This window comes from Astyanax mexicanus, chromosome 11, assembly GCF_023375975.1.
Source record: "Astyanax mexicanus isolate ESR-SI-001 chromosome 11, AstMex3_surface, whole genome shotgun sequence".
Taxonomy (NCBI): Eukaryota; Metazoa; Chordata; class Actinopteri; order Characiformes; family Acestrorhamphidae; genus Astyanax; species Astyanax mexicanus.
The window spans coordinates 18,365,279-18,386,148 of NC_064418.1; the positions used below are offsets into that span (position 1 = coordinate 18,365,279).

Genomic DNA, 20,870 nt, shown 5'->3' on the forward strand with positions numbered 1-20,870 from the left:
GAAAAGCCCATATTCAATTGTTAGAATAAGTAACTAAACTAAAAAACAAAAGTCATAACAGTCAGAGCCTGTAGGTAACATTCTACTAACCAAAAGTTTTTTACTGGGTAACTTTAATTAACTTTCTATAACAGAAAACAAATGAATACAAATGTTGTATCTATTTGCATACCGGAGGAGTTGACCTATTGTGAGCCCTGAATTAGACTACCATATTTTCATTAATGTTAATTAAAATATATTAGAAATTGTTTTTTAAAGTGAATGTAACAAAAATTTACATTCCAAAACAGTGAAATGTCTTTACTGCACTTTCTATTGTTTTTACCCTTACTGTTGTTGTCTGTTAAAAAAATGTCTTTACTGTGACATGTCCATTCCACAACGCTCTGTTGCAATAGAGAAACGTCAAAATAAAGACATTTTCACTGATTTACTGCTGAAACTGCCGATAATTGCAGGAGAAACCCATTTGTTTTATAAATGTACTGTAGAGCAGAGAAGTTCAACTGAAAGCAACTCTATGGTTTGCCTTCCAAGTGACATATAGTCATACCTGACCTCATTCTAAACTTCAGCGAGAGTCTCAACCTCAGCCTATCAATCTTCAACGTTCTCAATACACTCGGTTTCTCCTTGCCCGTAAATGGACGATGACCTAGCCCTTTTCTTCTTTCCCCAAACATCCATCATTAATATAAGCCAGGCAGGCTTGAGGTAATTCATGCCCTAAGGGAAGCCTGACATCTTGTGTATTTGGATAAGGCCTTGTACAAATCACTGTAATGTCCACATGCTCTCTATGGTGAAACCTTTTACAGTATGAATAAAACATAGCACTTAGCATGGAAAAGCGCAGCTTTGCCACAGATGTGTCTCTGGATTACGGCAAGTATAATGTATCATTTCTGCCTGAGATCTTCTAACCTGCAATCTGCCGAGACAGTGGCACTGATGCATGCCATTGGCTGCGAGTAATTCATTTATGTTTGGCCAGATCGTTGTATATGTATCTCCAACAACAGAAACCTGTCAAATGTCAAACAACCTTTATTACAAGTGTTCTGTGTCCAAGAATGGCTTTTTGATAGCAAAAATAAATAGTTTTTTAAATGATGCTTATCTGAAGAAAAAAGTAGCACTCAAAGCCTGACTCCTGCAGCATGGGCTGTGTACAGTTCTGGCAAATCATCTAGGCTGAGAATGCTAGACAGAAGGCTAGTCTGCCAATGGATCTGTAACAGCCCAGGATATTGCCAAGAGTGATTCAGTTTATTGTACATTTGTATGATTGCTTATAATAAAAGTTATACAGAAATTTGCTTTTTATTAATACATTGGGTCAAACAAAATCTGTATGAAATCAAGAGTAGTATTCTGAAGGAAGTTTTTCTCTATAGGAGAGGTAGATACATTTTCTGAAAACTACACTAAGAAATAGAAGTACAGATTTGTACTTAAAAGAGTACAAAGGCTTGTCGCTGGGGCTGTACCTTATTGCGGTACAATAGTGTACCTTTTAGTTTAAGTCCTTTTTTGTACCCATATTTTTGTACCATTTAAGGTACTATTCTGTACCCCAAGAGACTAAAATGTACCTTAAGACTAGGGTACAAAATTGTACCCTTTTCAAGAGGTCCCAAAATGTACTTTTAGAAGTACCACCCTAGCGACAAGCTATTTTGGACCCTATAGGTACCGAAATGTACCAGATCACACACATTAATGTTGTTCAATGCTTTTTATTTAGTAGTACGCAGATTATCATTTCAAAAGGGCTTTAAGCAACACAACCATTGCAAATTCAGCCCAACTGCAATTTAATAAATGATTACATAACCACTACAAGCATCTAAAAAACAGCAAATGGTATAGAACTGTACATGGCATCAACAACCATATAAAAACACCAATGTTTAGATCATGGGAATTTCTACAAAAAGGCCAGCATTTTTAAAATGAACATGACAATGTCTGACAAACTGTTGACAAAAATGACAAACTGTTAATTTCTGGATCTCTGAACGCTGTGGGAGAACGGAGATGTGCTACTCAAAGATAGGTACTTTTTAAATCATGTTTTACACCGGAGTTCTCCTTTGAAAAACAAACAAAACAAAAAAAAACATTCAATTCTGAATTCACGTTTTAGACTAAATATTTCATTGAAACGAAAAGATTATCATCAACAGAATACGTGTCAAGAGCTTGATGATCCAATTCCTTTCCTGGAATTTGTAAAGTCCAATCTTTGTCAAGTGTGACACGATATGCATGGAAATGACCATCGAATGACACTGGAACCAATATTTTACCACACATAACCCACAAAGTGTCAATGTTTAGTATGTACTTCACCTTCCAGAACAATGGAATCATTTCAGTGTGCAGATGGCCTATTACAAATACATCGCCAAGGGAATATTTAACATTGTTCACTGACACACAAGATACACGTTGAAGTACCTTGTCTTGAAACTGAACATCCCTCAGAGCATCATTGCAAATAAGAGCCTTCTGTAGCTCTGCTGGTAGAGATGAAAAGGGTGTGCTTACACTTTTGCTGAGCGTCTCCTCAAAATCACATAGTAGCCCTTTCATCTGATGACGGTTGCTCAAAGTTGAGGTTATGTTTCTGAAATTTTTACATGTGCTAGCAATGTTCTTAAAATATTGGTGTTTGCTTTCAAACCTCATACACCACAAAGCACGAAGAAGACCAAACATTAGCATAAGTCTGGGATAATGTGTTAAAAATGACATTTGGGAGTTAAAACGTTCCCAAAAACATTTGTCATCTCAGTCAGAAATTCTTGTACAACAAATTCCAGAACAGCAAGTTCATCTTTTCTCACTGTAGGAGCCATAACTACATCTGTGATTTCAGCACACAGTTTGAACACACGCCAGTATGGACTATCAGGTGGAACATGGTCTGCCATCAAGAAAGGCAGCAATCTGAATAGACACCACTTTTGACTGGCTGACCCAACAATGGCAGAATTTCGAAGTAGTTTTTCAGAGAGAAGCACTGGCTTGTTTGCCCTGTCATTTTTCCCAATGGTCATGCTTTTGAGCTCATTATTTATCTCCTGTATGGTTATGTGCTTTTGTTTATGAGCTTCACAAATGACCAATTTCATTACAAGAGGCAGCACTCCTTCTAGCAAATCATGCATGATATCAGGAGGAAGACAGCTTGTGACATCAAAGTAATCTAGCATATCAAATTTACAAGTACCATGTACACCATACAAAGCAGCACTTGCTGGATCATTTTCTACACACTCAAGGTGATACCTGTGCACTTCTGCTGTCCTAAGAACAAAACTTTCCTCCCGGAATTTTTGTTTCATCTCAGAATAAGAGGCCATGCAGTACCGACAAATTCTGCCACTGTTAAAAGACATTGTAAACCCACCTATCATGTGAGCAGACAGGTTATCACATGAAAATGTTGCCAGGGCAGCATTAATTCTGCACTCGTGTCTGTTAACATTTAGGACGAACCCTTCAGTTGAGAGCTTTTTTAGGTCATCTACCACTGGTTGGGGTATAACATCAAGCCCACACTCTTTTAGATGAGAACAGCGAGTTTCGAGCGATACCTTGCACTGACATTGCCAACACTATAATAAAATGCACACATCTTGTACTTGCTTCTCTTAGAGCCTAAAGGGTTAACAATTTCAAGTTCATCTTCATAAAAATGAAGTCTTAGAGCCTGTGGGTGGTCTTTAAAATATGAATGTTCTTTAAAATAAACTCCATCAGTGTAGTCCAACAAAATCTGATCGTCTCTAATTTTATGAGCATCTGCAACAATCTCTTCCCAGACATCTTCAAGAGAACAATATTTTTTCAATACCTCTGCAATGGGTACATAAGAAAAAGTGCCAATTTTGTTTCCAGAAGCATTTCTTAGTTCATAGTTAAAGGGTTCTGTCATATCCATTTTAGATTTACAGTGTTCTTTAATCATGTGTGGAGAACGAATTACATCACAAGCTTTGTCAAAGAAATCAGGGGTGGATAAAACTTGCTGAAGTTCAGGGCACTCTGAAATAGGGAAGCCATTTTTTTTCAAGATGATAAGAGATGAATAAGTCATAGTTCTCTTTAAAAAAACAAAATAAAAAGTTTAAATCATGAACAATATCTTGTTGAACTGACAGAGGAAGGTGTTTTTTTTCCCTGCATTTTAGAATAAAGCCAAAAAGGTTCTCCCTTAAATTTTCAAGCAGTTTATCAATACTTGGTGGGGTAGACTGCTGGGTTAAATCTGCATCAAAAGTGTTGTCTTGTTCCACTACTGATTCTTCATTAACTTCTTCGTTGCTCCCAGGGGAAGGAAAAACACTGTGTTTGTTTTCTGTACACGTGTCTTCTGTAAGAATGGTACTTGGAAAAAGTAGAACAGCAATCATTTATACCACAAGTAATGCTAAAGTGAGCTTTGTGTGCATGTACAAGTCCAATGTGTTGTATAAGCTTTACAAGGGTGAAAGTTCTACGTGGGCATTTTGGGCATTGGTGCAGTGGAGCCATAGATCTACAGAAGATTCATCACTCGTGTCACAGTTACTGGCAATGGCTTGTCTCCTTCCTCCTTGATGTGTAGAATGCACCTCTGGAGAAATGTCATGGTATTTCTCAGCCGTGGAGGGTATGCAATGTTGAAGGTGAAATACATACAAAAGGTTGTGATGAAGGCCTCATCTACCGCAGCACAAGTGCACACCTCAACTCCATCAACCTTCACCACACTCTGACTTCGTCTAGAAATGGCAGTTTTCCAATCCTTGTCTTTCAGCTGAATTGTAGGATACGGTGTGGCAGGTTCACCCTACAGATAAACAGTAGAGAAAAAAAACATTGATACAAATCAGTATCTTTTCTTTCTGTGGTCATCTCCACTCAGCTAATTACTGTTATCATTCATAAATATATATATATATATATATATATATATATATATATATATATATATATATATATATATATATATATATATATATATATATATATATATATATATGATTTAATATTCCTGACACCTATAAATAGCTGTAATGCAGCACAGCATAAAAGTAGTAACAACAAACTGCAAAATACATGCACTTATGTCATGCTGCTAGTGAGGCTTACACAAAAAGACAGCCTTGACCTTGAATGTTGGTATGTGGCAACATTTTCTTACCTCTCCAAGTGAAATGAGGTGGTCAATGTTCTCCCTGAAGATGGATGGCAAAAAAACAAGTCCACCCCTGAAGTCAATGCCTGTTATGTGAAGAACAAAAGTGCTTTAATAAGAACTCAGCACGAGGACAAAAGCCACCCACTGATGTAATAATTCTACATTTGGGTCAAAAATCACAACCTGGAAGGTCCTCAGCCAGAGCTTCCTCTCTCACCTCCACATACAGTTTTTTTAGTGGCAACGTCCCCTTGACAAGTTTCAGCAAATTAGGGAGTAAAGCTGTAAATCCCTCGTTGAAGCGACGACAAATGTTCACCGTCAAAGGATGGATGTCATCAACCTCATCATACAACTAAGGAGGAAAATAGGCAAAAAGAAAAAAATATATATAATAAATTACTATAGTGTTGCAATAAAGTTTAGTGATTAATACAGCAGGCCGTGTGACAATAATTAATTTTCAGGATTTTCCCGAATTAAAAAAAATTGGATAATTGGTTACATCTAAATATTGTGCGAGACGTGAGTCATTACGTCTCTACTTTCTGTAGCCTCTGTATCCGTGCTTTCCATTTCAGTACATTTTATAAAATTCAAAATCAGCAGAATTCATCACCCCACACAGCATGTGTGATTGTTGCAAGTTAAATATTGGTGGTCATCCTCGATAACCAATTAAATCTCCCCATCACCCAGGCCTATAAATTAGTTTTGAAAAATAAAAAACCTAGAATAGATGTAGCCTTATTAAAAAGATACAATGTTGGTTCATCACTTGCCACCAACAGTAACATTAGGCACATATAATGGCTATACATCGTTAGTTCCAATTACTTTATTACACTTAGCCCTGAGGATGTTCTTAAGAACGGGTATTTCATCAAGATGTTTTTAATGGTCATTCCCTCTGATATTTCTCGACGACGCCATGCAAATGTCTTTTTCATGCGGTCCTTCACGATCGCCAAATCAGGTTGTGTCTTCCTGTACTGTTCATGCAATGCCTTGACATGGGCCTCAACAGATGTAGCATCCTCTCCAACAATGCATGATTCCTTTATCAGAGACACAAGTAATCATTTCATAACCAAAAAGTAAATACTTACATTTTTCCTTTGCCTAAGAGATACTTACCACAAATGTCTTAGTACGCTTGACATGCAAAGTTTCAGGTCCATCTGTTGACTTCCTTGCTTGGTGAAACTTCTCTTTAAACTTTTTGACCTCGGTGTTGTTGAGAAGTGGCGCCCGTTCTGCCTTGAACTTCCTCTTAAGTGACATATGCCAGGTATGCTTTTGATGAACAAGTCAAAACATGCGTACTTTCAGCAATTGCAACACCACCACCAATAAATCTAATATTACACACCAAATTAACAATATTACATCAGATACTTCTGTGAACAGAACTAACTATTTTGTAAATAAATAAATAAACATGCAAACTTACATAACCATTCCCCTCAACATCCTTCAAGAAAGGGTACTTCACAATCAAAGCTTTGGCAACCTGAACATACTCTGCATTGGTAGGATACCTGCACACCAAGAGCAACAAAATCATTTGTCCAGTAATTCTGCAAATCTCACAAAATCCTATGTATAATATTAAAACATTTTGGCACTTCTTATGATAACCTAAGCTCAAATTCAAAGAGCTGAGGAACATTTGCTTTGGACAATTCTCATCTTCGGCCTGAAGTTACCTTGCTTAATGAGTTTTCCCGCTTTGTAAAACACACCCCTGGCCAATTGCTTATTAAACAAATTACATGTTTTGTAGTAAAAATTACTAAACATACTTTAAAAAGACACGTATGCCTAACTGCATGCAAAATTACTGTTTTTGATTAATTAATTTACTAGGCAAGAATGCAAAACCTGTGGCCTGTGCAGAACCTATATATATATATATATATATATATATATATATATATATATATATATATATATATATATATATATATATATATATAATTTTTTTTTTAGGAAATAAATGATCTTAGCAAATAAATGATAAGAAGTGTTAACTTATGAACTCTTAAATAAACAAGGCATGTAATTTGGCCCAGGGTGTCAAACGTTTATATATGACTGAGCATTACTTGGTCAACAGCACTATTTAACATGGCATCAGAAGTTTATATATTTAAGATAGTTTCAAGTTTGTACATTTAAAATACCTATACATCATAAACAAGCTATGATTTGATAATCATCCACAGAACTACAGAGACTAGAACTTACATTGTGTACTGTGCCATCATTTCATAGAGTGTCCTAATAATTTTGTTACGATCTCTTGGGACCTTCTGACAACTCTCTTTGGCATCCAGGCGGCTTTGGACATCTTTTGGAAAACACGGAATGGACATCACAGCAGGCAGTCTTTGGCAAACTGGCTCCTTTCTGTAAAACAAAAACAAAAACTAGTATAGAAAGACAGTCAACCTCAAACTGCACAAGAAACATTGTGCCAACAGGAGAAACAGATGCTGTTTTTCTTTTTTTTTTATTGTTTGATGGATGACCCAATCAAAAACAAAGCAGGGGACACCAAGTCTACTCTTTCAGATGGCGCATACGTCATCAAGATGGCGCCGAGCATGGCTGCCGTGTTGCGAGCTCCCACTTATTTTAGCAGTTTTTCTTTGTTTTTGTGTTTGCTTGTTACTCTTTTTGCACTGAATGTTACTGGCATCGTCACATACGACCGACAAACACTCCTGGGAATCAGATCGTCGATCACTCACCGCAAACCGGACTTTGAGTTCCACAACGCTGATCCTTTGTTCCCTAACATCGGAGAGGCTCCATTCACCTGGGTCGCCCGGCCACGCACGCGACGCAGACGCCGGAAAAGAGGCAAGCAAGCCGGTGTGCTCGTCAGGCTGAGACGCCGCGCTCACCGTCCGCCTCTTCCCACCTTGTTGCTGGCTAATGTGCAGTCCTTGGACAACAAGCTGTGCGAGCTCCACGCACGGATCGCTTTCCAGCGGGAGATACGTGACTGCAGCGTGATCTGCCTCACAGAGACCTGACTATCCGCGGACATACCCGACCACGCCATAGAACCCGCGGGGTTCTCTCTGCACCGCGCCGACAGATCCAAAGAGCTCTCTGGGAAAAGTAAGGGAGGTGGTGTATGTTTCCTGATCAACAATGCTTGGTGTGATCGGAGGAATGTACATTTCATCGAGTCTTTCTGCTCGCCGGAGCTGGAATATCTGATCATCTCCTGCCAGCCGGTGTGGCTACCTTGTGAGATTACAGGACTGTGTTTAGCGGCAGTGTACATACACCCGCACGCGGACTCGGAATTCGCACTCGGGAAGCTACACGAGACCATCAACAAGCAGATGACCGCGTGCCCGGAGGCTGCACTCATTGTTGCAGGGGACTTTAACCGGACAAACTTTAAAACTTTTTGTCCAGCACTGTTTCAGCACATTACATGCTTCACGCGGAAAACCCAGACGCTTGATCACTGCTACTCTAACATCCGAGGAGCCTACAAAGCCCTCCCCCGACCCCCGTTCGGCAAATCAGATCACTCCTCCATCTTGCTTCTGCCCACCTACAGGCAGAGGCTGAAACGAGAACCGCCCACCACCAAGGAGGTACGCCGCTGGTCTGACCAATCGGAAGCTATGCTTCAGGACTGTTTTGATCACGTGGACTGGGAGATGTTCCGTGATTCGTCAAGCAGCATCGACGAGTACGCAGACACAGTCACCGCCTTCATTCGCAAGTGCGTGGATGACGTAGTGCCCCTCAGATCAGTGCGCGTCTTCCCCAATCAGAAGCCCTGGCTGAACGGTGACGTCCGCTCCGCTCTCAGCGCCGCTTTCAGATCTGGAAATACGGAGGAGTACAAACGAGCCAGCTACGCTCTCCATAGGACCATAAAAGCGGCCAAACGTGGGTACAGAGAGAAAGTGGAAGCACAGTTCAACACAGCCAACACCCAGAGCTTGTGGCAGGGTCTGAACATTATCACTGACTACAAGAGAAGCTCTCACACTCTGACCAGCACCAACGCTGAGCTGCCAGAGGAGCTGAACCGCTTCTACACTCGATTCGAGGCAGATCACGCTGCGCTCCCAGAGTGCGCCCCGCCCACCGCTGCGCTCCCAGAGTGCGCCCCGCCCACCGCTGCGCTCCCAGAGTGCGCCCCGCCCACCGCTGATCCCATCCCACCCTCCGTCTCTGAAGCTGACGTGCGCAGAGCTTTTCAGCGGATAAATCCACGCAAGTCAGCTGGTCCGGATGGCATTCCCGGGAGAGTGCTTAAAGCCTGCTATAGAGAACTGGCAGCAGTCTACACGGACATTTATAATACATCACTCTCTCTCTCTGTTGTGCCAGCTTGCTTTAAACTGGCCACCATTGTGCCAGTTCCAAAGACTGCCCACACCACCTGTCTGAATGACTGGCGGCCTGTTGCCCTAACCTCCATCATAAGCAAATGCTTTGAGAGGCTGGTTAGGGATATCATCTGTTCCTCACTGCCTGCCACCCTGGACCCACTGCAGTTTGCATACAGGCAGAACAGATCCACTGACGATGCGATCGCCCTGACCCTGCACACTGCCCTCTCTCACCTGGACAAGAAGGACACGTATGTGAGAATGCTGTTTGTGGACTACAGTTCAGCATTCAACACCATCGTTCCCTCGAGGCTCGACGTCAAGCTCCGGGATCTGGGTCTGAACAGCACACTGTGCAGCTGGATCCTGAACTTCCTGTCAGACCGACAGCAGGTGGTGAGGATGGGCAACATCACATCCTCCTCACTGACCCTCAACATCGGAGCGCCCCAGGGCTGTGTGCTCAGCCCGCTCCTGTACTCCCTGTACACCCACGACTGCACAGCCAGACACAGCTCCAATGTCATCATCAAATTTGCTGACGACACAACAATTGTTGGCCTGATCTCAAACAACGACGAATCGGCCTACAGAGAGGAGGTTAACATCCTGGAAAACTGGTGCCAGGAGAATAACCTCTCTCTAAACGTCAGCAAGACCAAGGAGCTGATCGTGGACTTCAGGAAGCAGGAGAAAGCATACTCGTCGATCTCCATCAACGGGACTGCGGTGGAGAGGGTCAGCAGCTTCAAGTTTCTGGGTGTTCACATCAGCGAGGATCTGACATGGACAGAACTAGGGCTGTGACGATAATTTTATTACCGCAATACCGCGGTTATGGGACGTCACCGCGGTGATGAGCTCATTACCGTCATTACCGCATTTTTTTATGGCTGTCAAATCTGATTGACTGCGTTTTGAGCGGTAGTAAAATGATCCATATAAGCACAACTGTGGTGAATTCAGTATTAATATGTCAAGTGTAAGTCCTACACTATAGGGCTGTGCAATATATCAAATATATTTTGATCGCGATAGATATTGGTGTCAAACGATCTCAAAATTCATAATATCGAATATAAATTTTTTTGTCATTTATCTGTGCTGCCGCTGCACTGGCGCGGCGGCGAATGGGTTAAGCAAAACGCGGTGCGTGATACTCATTGAGGCCAGAACAGCTCTGGAGTCTCCTGCTCACTTCGTCTCCATTGAGGCTGCTGAAGAGAGTGAAGATTAGCAGCACTAATATTGGCTCGGAAATGGAAGCTACAGGGCAGGCTCAGTAAGTTGAGAAAAAAGGAAGAAAAAGACTCAGAACAGAAGAGAATCATCTGCAAGTTTTGCCGGAAAGTGGTGTCTGCACCTCTCGCCAACACATCAAACTAATTCACCCACCTCAAGGTAAACCATAGAGCCATGTAAGGTGTTCCGTGGTCACATTTTGAGAAAGTAAAATATATTAATTCATTGTCTGGCTGTTGGCTGTTCTGCGTGAGCACCGCGGAGAACGCGCGGCATTGCGCCTCAGTCTTGGGAAAAATAGTAAGGTTGGTTGAAGTGTAGTTCAAACAGCAAAGCAATGAAATAAAACTATAACCACCATCTTTACTGAAATGTTGTTATCTGACCAAGTCTGAGGTAAAATGCGCTGTGCCTTGTCTCTTTCACAGCACGCGGAACTGAGTTCAGAACCGCTACAAATATAACCATATAAAACTCAGTTCAGATAAATAAACTTCAGATGAGTAAGGACACGTAAAGTGAAACAAAAATTGTCAAACATAAAGGACAGGTTTCTATTATTTTAAAATGGAACTAATGTCTTTTTTTTTGGTCGGTTGTCTCTTGCGAGCCGATTTCTTAACGTCACGACATTTTAATCAACATATTATATGACGCGGGTCCCGTCAGGATATCTTGCGGCACAGACAGAACTGAATTGTTATTGGCGGGAACAGGAGTTTAATCAATCCAGAGGATGTGGGAGCACATTAATAAATAGTTAAGAAAATTGTAATAATCACGCAGTGATTCTCATGCACGCAACAAAAAAACCCTAAGCACAAAAAGGAGCGGAGAATGGACCGACACGCGCACACACACACCGATTTTTTTTTTTTTTTGTAATGTGGTAAGAAACGTGACGCACTATTCAGCGCGGTTTTAATAAATATTTTTTTTTTTTTTTAAGCACTAAATGTAATTTATTAAATTTATTTAGGACCGCGGGGCAGGTGCGGCAAAACTGTGTATGTGGCGGGCTGATGCGGGATTAAAAGAAGGATTTTTTTTGCGGAACGGTAACGGGACAAAAAAGAAATGATGTCTGAATTAATTTCCTCCAATCGAATATAATTTAACATGGTTTAAGAATATAAAATAATTTATAAACAAACGAAATATTTAATATTGAGCTAATAGCCCAAGTGCAAAAATACAAAATCTGTAATACTCTGCACTGCACAATTCAAACGAAATAGCCGTAACGCAGCTGCGCTCCTGCCCTGCGATGCAGCCGAAGCCTGGTGTGAGGCAGCAGAAATTCTGGGGTGAAAACTACATAACTACACAACATAAGGAGACATAATGCACTCCAAATATTCAGGAGGGAAGTGAAATAAATGATACTGTACAGATATAATCTGTATCTAGTAGATATTTAATGAGAAATAAGAAGAGTGTGAATAAAAAAAAAAACAGACGCCTATCACAGACTTCTTGAGCCTTGAGCCCGAACGGCCCGAGGAAAGGGGTGAGAAATATATTTTTTTCGGGGCCGGGGGTCAGTGGAAAATTTTGCTGTGGATTAATTCGTCTTTTTTTTTTAAACGAATATTAGAATATTCGCTAACAATTACTGCCGAATATCCTGAGCTCAAAACCGCTATTCGGGCCAGCCCTAAAATAGATCTATGGATGGAGAAGGGGGAGGCGGACAAGCTCCTCCTTCAAAAAGTCTGCTCGGAAAAAGACAGGTTAGCTGTACAATGACGAATTATACAGGCAGCATATGTTCACTTGTTATGCTGTATTTATGGTTTATGTAGAGGTTGTGTGTAGGCTGTATGGTTTGAAGAATAAAGATTTGTTACCAATAAATTTGTGGTGTTTTTTTTTTTTTCGGGGGGGGGGGGGGGGGGGGTGTTTTGGGGTCTCGCGGTTAACCGCAATATCGCGGTGATGCGTCAGTTTTTTACCGCGGTTATAAAAAATCAATACCGCCCCAGCCCTAGACAGAACACACCACACGGGTGGTGAAGAAGGCACAACAACGCCTGTACTTCCTCAGACGGCTGAGGAGGTTTGGTCTGAACCCCAGCATCCTCAGGACTTTCTACACCTGCACTGTGGAAAGCATTCTGACGGGCAGCATCACCACCTGGTATGGGAACTGTACTGCTCTGGAGCGGAAATCCCTGCAGAGGGTTGTGCGCACAGCGCAGTACATCACTGGGGTTGAGCTCCCAAACCTTTTGGATTTATACACCAACCGCTGCCTGAGGAAATCCAAAAAGATCATGAAGGACCCGTTCCATCCAAGCCATTCCCTGTTCTCACAGCTGCCGAGTGGAAGGAGGCTCAGAAGCTTGAAGACCAGAACCAGCCGGTTCCGAGACAGCTTCTTCCCCCAAGCAACCAGGCTGTGGAATAGCCAGTAGAACGGTGTTCTGCCCAACCCATCCCACTGACACCCATACAAACCCTGCACCCTGCACTTTACTTTACACTGCTTCTATCAGACTTTCCCATATTATACAGCATTCTGCCCCCTGCACTCCCCACTCAACTCATTCCTTACCTGCACTTACTCATAGCTATACTGTCACATACTGACTACTTCCACACTATCCGCATATCTACATCTGTGCATATCTGTTCTGTGCAATATTTGTCTATAGTGTAAGTTATCATGTTTATTGTAATTAAGTGTATTGTAAATAGTGTTTATACTGTAAGTTATCTGTATGTCCTATTTTTATATATTTTATATTATTTTATTACTCTCTTGTAAATATTATTCTTTGCGCATTGGTGGGAATCTGCACCCAAGTTTTTCACTCACATGTACACCTGTACTCTGTGACGTGACAATAAAAATCTTGAATCTTGAATCTACCTTGCAGCATGTTTAAATTTACACCCAAATAATCAAGCACTTCTGGAGGCACTCTTTGATTCAATAAGATGGAGATGATTCAATAGGGTTGGAACTAAAGTGTGCATGAAGGTGGATCTTCAGGAGCAGAGGTGATTACCACTGACAAACAGACAGTGAATACATTTCAGAAAAACTATGTACATTTAATTTAAAAATGGATTACCTTTCAATTTGAGTCAGGTTTTCTACATCTGGTGTGATATCATCCAAAGAAAGAATTACTTCCTTGTGTTGAGACACAAAATCTCTAAATTTTAATTGTTTTTTGAAAGACTTATCAAAGAGATAAGCAATCATGGCTTCTGTAAGTCCACAGTCAACTGTCTCTCCATCCACATCATTTTCTGAAAAAAAAAAAAAAAACGACACGACAAATATAAACTGTGAAAAGGAAAACGTAAAAACAGGTTCTTGCACTATTTTTTAAAGTCAAATTTAATGCTTAAAGGTTAGGACAATTTTAAGACCTCAATAAATATAGTTTAAGACCCAAACTTGTAGGCATAATTACTACGGCTGAAAATATTTTATTGTGAACCTGTAAAACTTAACCTTTTCTCATTTGTTATACATTTTTTTCCTGATTGTGTTCCAGAACAGAGCCATCTATCTACATACTATCTACTATTAAATGCTTTTGAAGACCTCAAAAAATAATTTAAGACCCCAAAATGTAGTCATAATTTAATTGGGAGAAAATAATTATTTTCAATTCTGTTTCATTGTGATGCAGGATAGAGCCAACATAACATGTAATTTTATAGCTTCCTACACATATGAAAAAAGAGGAAATTATCAATTAAATTGTAGAGATGATGTTTAAAATACTAATACTACCACTAACACCACTGCTACTACTACTTCTACTACTGATTATGATGATAATAATAATAATAATAATAATAATAATAAAACCATTATAAAGTAACTTTATATATAAGTATGCTTGACAACATAAAACCCCACAAAAACAAACTTTTAAAGCAAGCAGGTTTGGTTTTTACCCCGGGTAGGGTGGGAGGCCCCAGTGGCTCTTAACATGAACAAAGTGGGCTTCCAACTGACACATTTCAGAACCGCAGTTGTAAAATGCAGCCTAATTTTTTATTTTTTTTGTCTTAGTCAAAACGTATTGGGACCTTCCAGTTAGCTGGCTCACAGTGTACGTTAGCTATCCTGCCACTAAAGTTATCTAGCACTCCCCTGACCTTAGTTCTCCTCCTGGGCCAAGACGAGGCGAGCGGGGCCGGGCCGAGAGGGGCCCGGCCGGGGGAGCGGAGCCTAGCCTAGCCTAGCCTATCCTATCTGGCAGGGTGCCTGTGTGAATACCTCATCACGCACTGACGTTGCCCAGCTACTGAGGCTGATCGTGTTCACAGCTCTGCTTGGATGCAGTGAATTTTTTTTTATAAATAATACATATCGATATACCACTAAATTAATATCACCATTATTAAAACATTGAGATAAATACAGACGTCGATCACCTTCATCTAACATTCACTGTAAAAATACTTTAACTTTAGTAAGTTACATTAACTGATAGCTCTTAAGTAACTTAGCCTTCTATTTAAATGAGTAGTTAAATGTCACATTAAAGATGCAAAGAGCTGAGACACTTTTTTGGACAATTTTTGTATGTTTTCTTCACACAATTCTAATCTTTGGACTTAACAGTTACCTCAATTTCCTGCTTTGTGAAACACACCCTATTCAAATTAAGTTACATATTTAGTTTATTATCTTCAAGTTAAAAAATGCTATACTTATATCCTTTAACCTCTTAAGCTCCAAGCCTATTTTTACCATTTTCCACCTGCTGTCCCTGCTGTGTCCCTGCAGCATATCAGATGCAGCTTTTATCTATGGAAACGAGCAGCCACGCGCTCTTTTGGCTCTAATTCGGGAACCGTACACCATACAGTAAAACGGAGCACAGTTTCGGAATCCGGAGAGCCAGACGGTTCGGTGTATAACATGACCGCATTCCATCAAATATGGACGTACGAAAAACGGAAATATGAAAATTATGATTTCATATTTTCAAAACCAAGTCATATTTCGCTCTAGATGTTTATTTTCTGAAATGAGATGCAGAAAAATAGGCTAGATAACCGAAAAGCAGAGATTCTAAGCTTTAAAGTGGTATATTGGGTGTCTATTGGGTGTCTACATTGAACCTATGACTATTCATAAACATAGCCAGATATTAAATATCATATTTTTCTGGCCCGCCGGCGGGCCAGGGCGTGTTAAGAGGTTAAAGGAAATGCCTGCCATTAGTAATGAAAGCACTGTTATGCAAGCCTAGGTTTCAGTGAACTTGCCAGAGACAAGCTCTTCCCGCACTCAATAGTCACTTAGCATCATTCGAATGCTTGCTTGCATGTAGCTGCAACAAGCAGACCTAAATATACTTTGAAAATATATAATTTTCCAAACATTTTTTAATAGTATTAAAGAGACTAACTAAACATAAGTCCTCCTCTAGCTACATTTTCACTAAGTACTGTTACTACTATTATAGCTAACGCTAGCGTTACCTAATTAGCCAGCTAGCATAACTGTTGGTTTATTAGCATTAGCTCTGCTAGCTAGCTAACAGCTCTAATATAACTTACTTTTTTCGAAAGAAAAGTCACATTAAAACACTTAATAAGATTACAAAGCACTTACCTCTGAACCTCTGAGCCTCCTCTGCTGTTATTTCGACTCCTGCGTCCACCAACTTTTTTATCAGCTCCTCAGTTGAGAGCTGCCTCAGCGCCATTGTCACACTCCTCCCACCCAGAACAGTGACCGTTAAAATTTAAAAATAAGAGGCTAGTGCCGTGCGCGAGGGCTCCCTCACTCGGTCGCATTCTGTTATTGCAAAATTAGACAGTCACAGTCATCTGGTTTTGCTGGCAAAGCAAAACTAGTATCTTGAGTTATTGTGTGTGTGTGTGTGTGTGTGTGTGAGAGAGAGAGAGAGAGAGAGAAAGAGAGAGAGAGAGAGAGAGAGAGAATATTATAAGTATGATATGTAATTAGAAAATATAATTTTTACAATAGTCTCTCTCTATCTCTCTCTCACACACACACACACAATAACTCAAGATATTAGTTTTGCCTTGAATATATTAGTACAATAGTAATATTAATAAAATTTGTTTCAAATATTTAATATATATAAACACACATTTTGTTTAAAATACACGAGACTGTCTATAACTGTAGTCTTCATCTAACATTTACTGTGAAAATACTTTAACATAGCTATCTAGCAAAGCTGTTGGTTTATTAGCATTAATAATATTAACATTAATAATATTTGTTTCAAATATTTAACATATATAAATACATGTTAACAAATTTTGTTTAAAAAATGTGTTTGTATATTAAATATTTGAAACACATTTTACTACTGTGCTAAATATTATTTGTATATTTTAATTTATGTATATTTAATAGGTTTTTATCAAATGAAAAATGTTTAATTAAAATATATATGGTTTATTAGTACAGTGATACAGAATGCTGAATGTACCTTTAGTGTCTGGTTAAATGGTACAAATTAGTACTTCCTCCTGTTAGAAAAGATTTTGTACTTCAGGGAGAACATATTTGACCCTGTAAAGACCAATACTGTATCTTTGAGGGTACAATTATGTAAAGTGTACCTTTGAGTACAAAACTGTACTCACATCGTACCTCTGTTTTTTAGAGTGGAACACCCTGTGGCAAACATAAAGGTTCCAATGCTGATGTTTTTCTATTATTCATCTACCCACCAAATTAAGGTCACTGGGTTCTCCTAATAGCAGTTTTAATGAGAAAAAAATATATCCATTTCCTTAAATGTGCAGGATAATTATGTAGCTAAAGCAGTTCCCACTAGTAGCTATGGTATCCCAGGTGGTTGCTATGGTTTAACTAGGTGGTTGTGATGGTGTAACTAGGTGATTGCTAAGTTGTTGCTACATAAGTGGTTAATATAGTGTTGTTATGTTGTTGCTCTGCTATGCCAGATGGATTCTATGGTGTCTCTATGTAGTTGCTAAGTGGTTTCTATGATGTTAAGGGTGATCGCAATGGTGTTGCTATGTGGTTGCTATGCTATGCCAGGTGGTTGCTAAAGTATTGTTAGGTGGTTGCTATGGGGTTTCTGTGGTGTCCCATATTTGTATTTATGTTCAATTCAATTCAATTCAATTCAATTTTATTTATATAGCGCTTTTTACAACAAAGGTTGTCACAAAGCCGCTTTACAGGAAAAACAGGTCCACGCCTCTTATGAGCAGCACCACAGAGATGCCAATTTTATGGTGACACAGTGGCAAGGAAAAACTGCCTTTAAGAGGAAGAAACCTTGGAAGGAACCAAGACTCAGTCCGAGGAACCCATCCTACTCGGGTTGACCCGCTCAGTACAAACAAACAACAAACAAATAACAGAACAAAAACAGTACAGAGAATTAATGTGAACTATGGCTAATATAACAGGTACTAATTTATGAATATAAGAATGTGATGGGCACAAACTATAGAGCTATGGCTAATACTGAAACAGATTCTGAGTGTGTTAATGGTAATCAGTGCAGGGTTGCAGAGCCGGAGAACAACACAGCGGGCAGTGGAGAGCCAGGCTGGGAACATCAGGAACAGGGCATCTCCATACATGTAAAAGAGATAGATAGAGAAAACAGAAAGGAAAGGAAGAGAAAAAAAAAGCAGAAGTTAGAAGGGTTGTGAAATAATTCTGATGAGTAGAAGGACAGGGCTGATTCCTGAAAGCTGGAACCACAGACGGACACATCCAGGAAGACGGGCTGGCCAGGTGTCTCAGCACATGTGAGAAAGATAGAGAGAGAGAACAGAGAGGGGAGGGAAGAAAAAGGGGTTAGAATGGTTTTATAAAACTCTGCTGGAGTGGGATGGGCACTGGTAGCAGCAGCTCAGGACATGGGGAGAGAAAGAGAAAGCAGATGATTAGGACAGGGTTTATATTTGCTAGATAAGCTGTAAGAGGAAGAAAATTGTAATGAGACATTACTCAAAAGCTTGAGCAAATAGAAATGTTTTGAGTCTAGATTTAAAGATTGAGAGTGTGTCTGAGTCCCGTATATTAATAGGGAGGCTATTCCAAAGTTGGGGAGCTTTATAAAAGAACGCTCTTCCTCCTGCATAGTTTTTTCTAATACGCGGGACTAATAACAGGCCAGCGTCTTGGGAGCGGAGTGAACGCGGCGGATTGTAAGGAGTAAGGAGTTCCTGTAGATAATGCGGGGCCAGACCATTAAGGGATTTATACGTCAGGAGAAGTATTTTATAATCTATACGAAATCTAACAGGTAGCCAATGTAGGGATGAAAGAATAGGTGTAATGTGATCGAACTTTCTAGCTCTGGTAAGCACTCTTGCGGCTGCATTCTGAACTAGCTGGAGTTTATGGAGTAATTTATGTGGACTTCCAGCCAACAACGCGTTGCAGTAGTCCAGCCTGGAGGTTATGAATGCATGTACCAGCTTCTCAGCATCTTCCAGAGAGAGTATACTGCGGATTTTAGCTATATTTCTTAAGTGGAAGAATGCAATTTTGACTATGCTACATATGTGAGCATCAAACGAAAGAATTGGGTCAAAGATGACCCCAAGGTTTCTCACAGTTTTACCAGGTATAATTAAGTGACCGTCTATGTCTACAGTATTAACATTTATGTTTTTATCAATATTAGGACCTAATAGAAGGACCTCAGTTTTATCAGAATTAAGTAAGAGAAAGTTGTGTGTCATCCAATTTTTAATGTATTTAATACAGTCTGTTATTTGATTTATACAGAGCTCCTCGTTGGGTTTAGCAGATATGTAAAGTTGCGTGTCATCAGCATAGCAGTGAAAGTTAATACCATGCCTACGGATAATTTTACCCAGTGGTAGCATATAAAGAGTAAAGATTAATGGACCCAGTATTGATCCTTGAGGGACACCATATTTTACTCTAGACTGATAAGAGCATTCGTTATTTAAGTAAACACACTGGAATCGATCTCTCAGATAAGATCTGAACCAGGTGAGGGCTGATCCTTTAATTCCTATAAGATTTTCTAACCTATCAAGTAGAATAGCGTGATCTATGGTGTCAAAGGCAGCACTTAGATCTAGCAGTACAAGGATGGCATTACTGCCCCTATCAAGAGCTGAAAGTAAATCATTAGTTACTCTAAGTAGAGCTGTTTCAGTGCTATGGTTTTGTCTAAATCCAGATTGAAAAACCTCATGCATACTATTACTTTGTAGATACAAGCGCAGCTGGTTAAACACAATTTTTTCTAGGATTTTGGCTATAAAGGAAAGATTAGAAATTGGTCTATAATTAGCAAGCTCGCGGGGGTCCAGATTTGGCTTTTTGATAATGGGCTTAATGACCGCCAATTTAAGAGAATTGGGTACGTAGCCCATGCTAAGGGATGAATTTACTATTTCTAGTAATGGTTTTCCCACCTTTGGCAGTGCCTGTTTCAATAATTGTGTGGGTACTGGATCTAATATACATGATGTTGATTTTGATGAGTTAATTACACTAAGTAAATCTTTTTCTGTAACCGGGCTGAAACACTCTAGGTGTGTCTCAGAACTGGAGCAGCATTCATCGATATCTATAAGTACATTTTGGGGGTGATACTGAATTTTTTGTCTAATGCTATTAATTTTATCATCAAAGAACTTCATGAAATCATTAGTATTAATGTCGACAGGGATAACGGAGCTAGTTTGTTTTTGACTGCCGGTGAGTTTAGCCACAGTAGTGAAAAGGAATCTAGGATTGTCTCTATTTTTCTCAATAAGCGATGAAATATACTGGGATTTTGTTTTAATTAGGGCTTTTTTGTAGTCTGTGAGACTATGCTGCCATGCTAGCCGGAAAAATTCTAGTTTTGTGTGTCGCCATTTACGTTCAAAGTTACGAGCGGTTTGTTTTAATGTACGTGTGTGGTCATTATACCACGGTGCTAGCTTTTTATCCCTGATTTGTTTTATTTTTGTCTGCGCTACGCGGTCAAGGTTAGAGCGGAGCACAGTTTGTAGATTTTCTGTTTTGTGCTCGAGATCATGCTCATAGGACGGAAGGGAGATGGTTAAGTCGGGGAGTTTATTTACAA

General features: G+C 39.9%; 1 protein-coding gene across 1 annotated transcript; it reads right to left on the reverse strand.

Annotated features, from left to right (window-relative positions):
* Positions 1–4,090: 4,090 nt before the first annotated feature.
* On the reverse strand, positions 4,091–16,657 carry LOC111194921 (uncharacterized). Its single transcript, XM_049484615.1, has 8 exons — positions 16,406–16,657; positions 13,893–14,073; positions 7,448–7,609; positions 6,651–6,738; positions 6,335–6,493; positions 5,381–5,552; positions 5,201–5,280; positions 4,091–4,846 (listed from the first exon to the last, which is right to left on the reverse strand). Exons 1-8 carry the CDS (start codon positions 16,497–16,499, stop codon positions 4,553–4,555), a joined length of 1,230 nt encoding a protein of 409 aa, XP_049340572.1. The 5' UTR covers positions 16,500–16,657; the 3' UTR covers positions 4,091–4,552.
* Between the last annotated feature and the right edge of the window lie 4,213 nt (positions 16,658–20,870).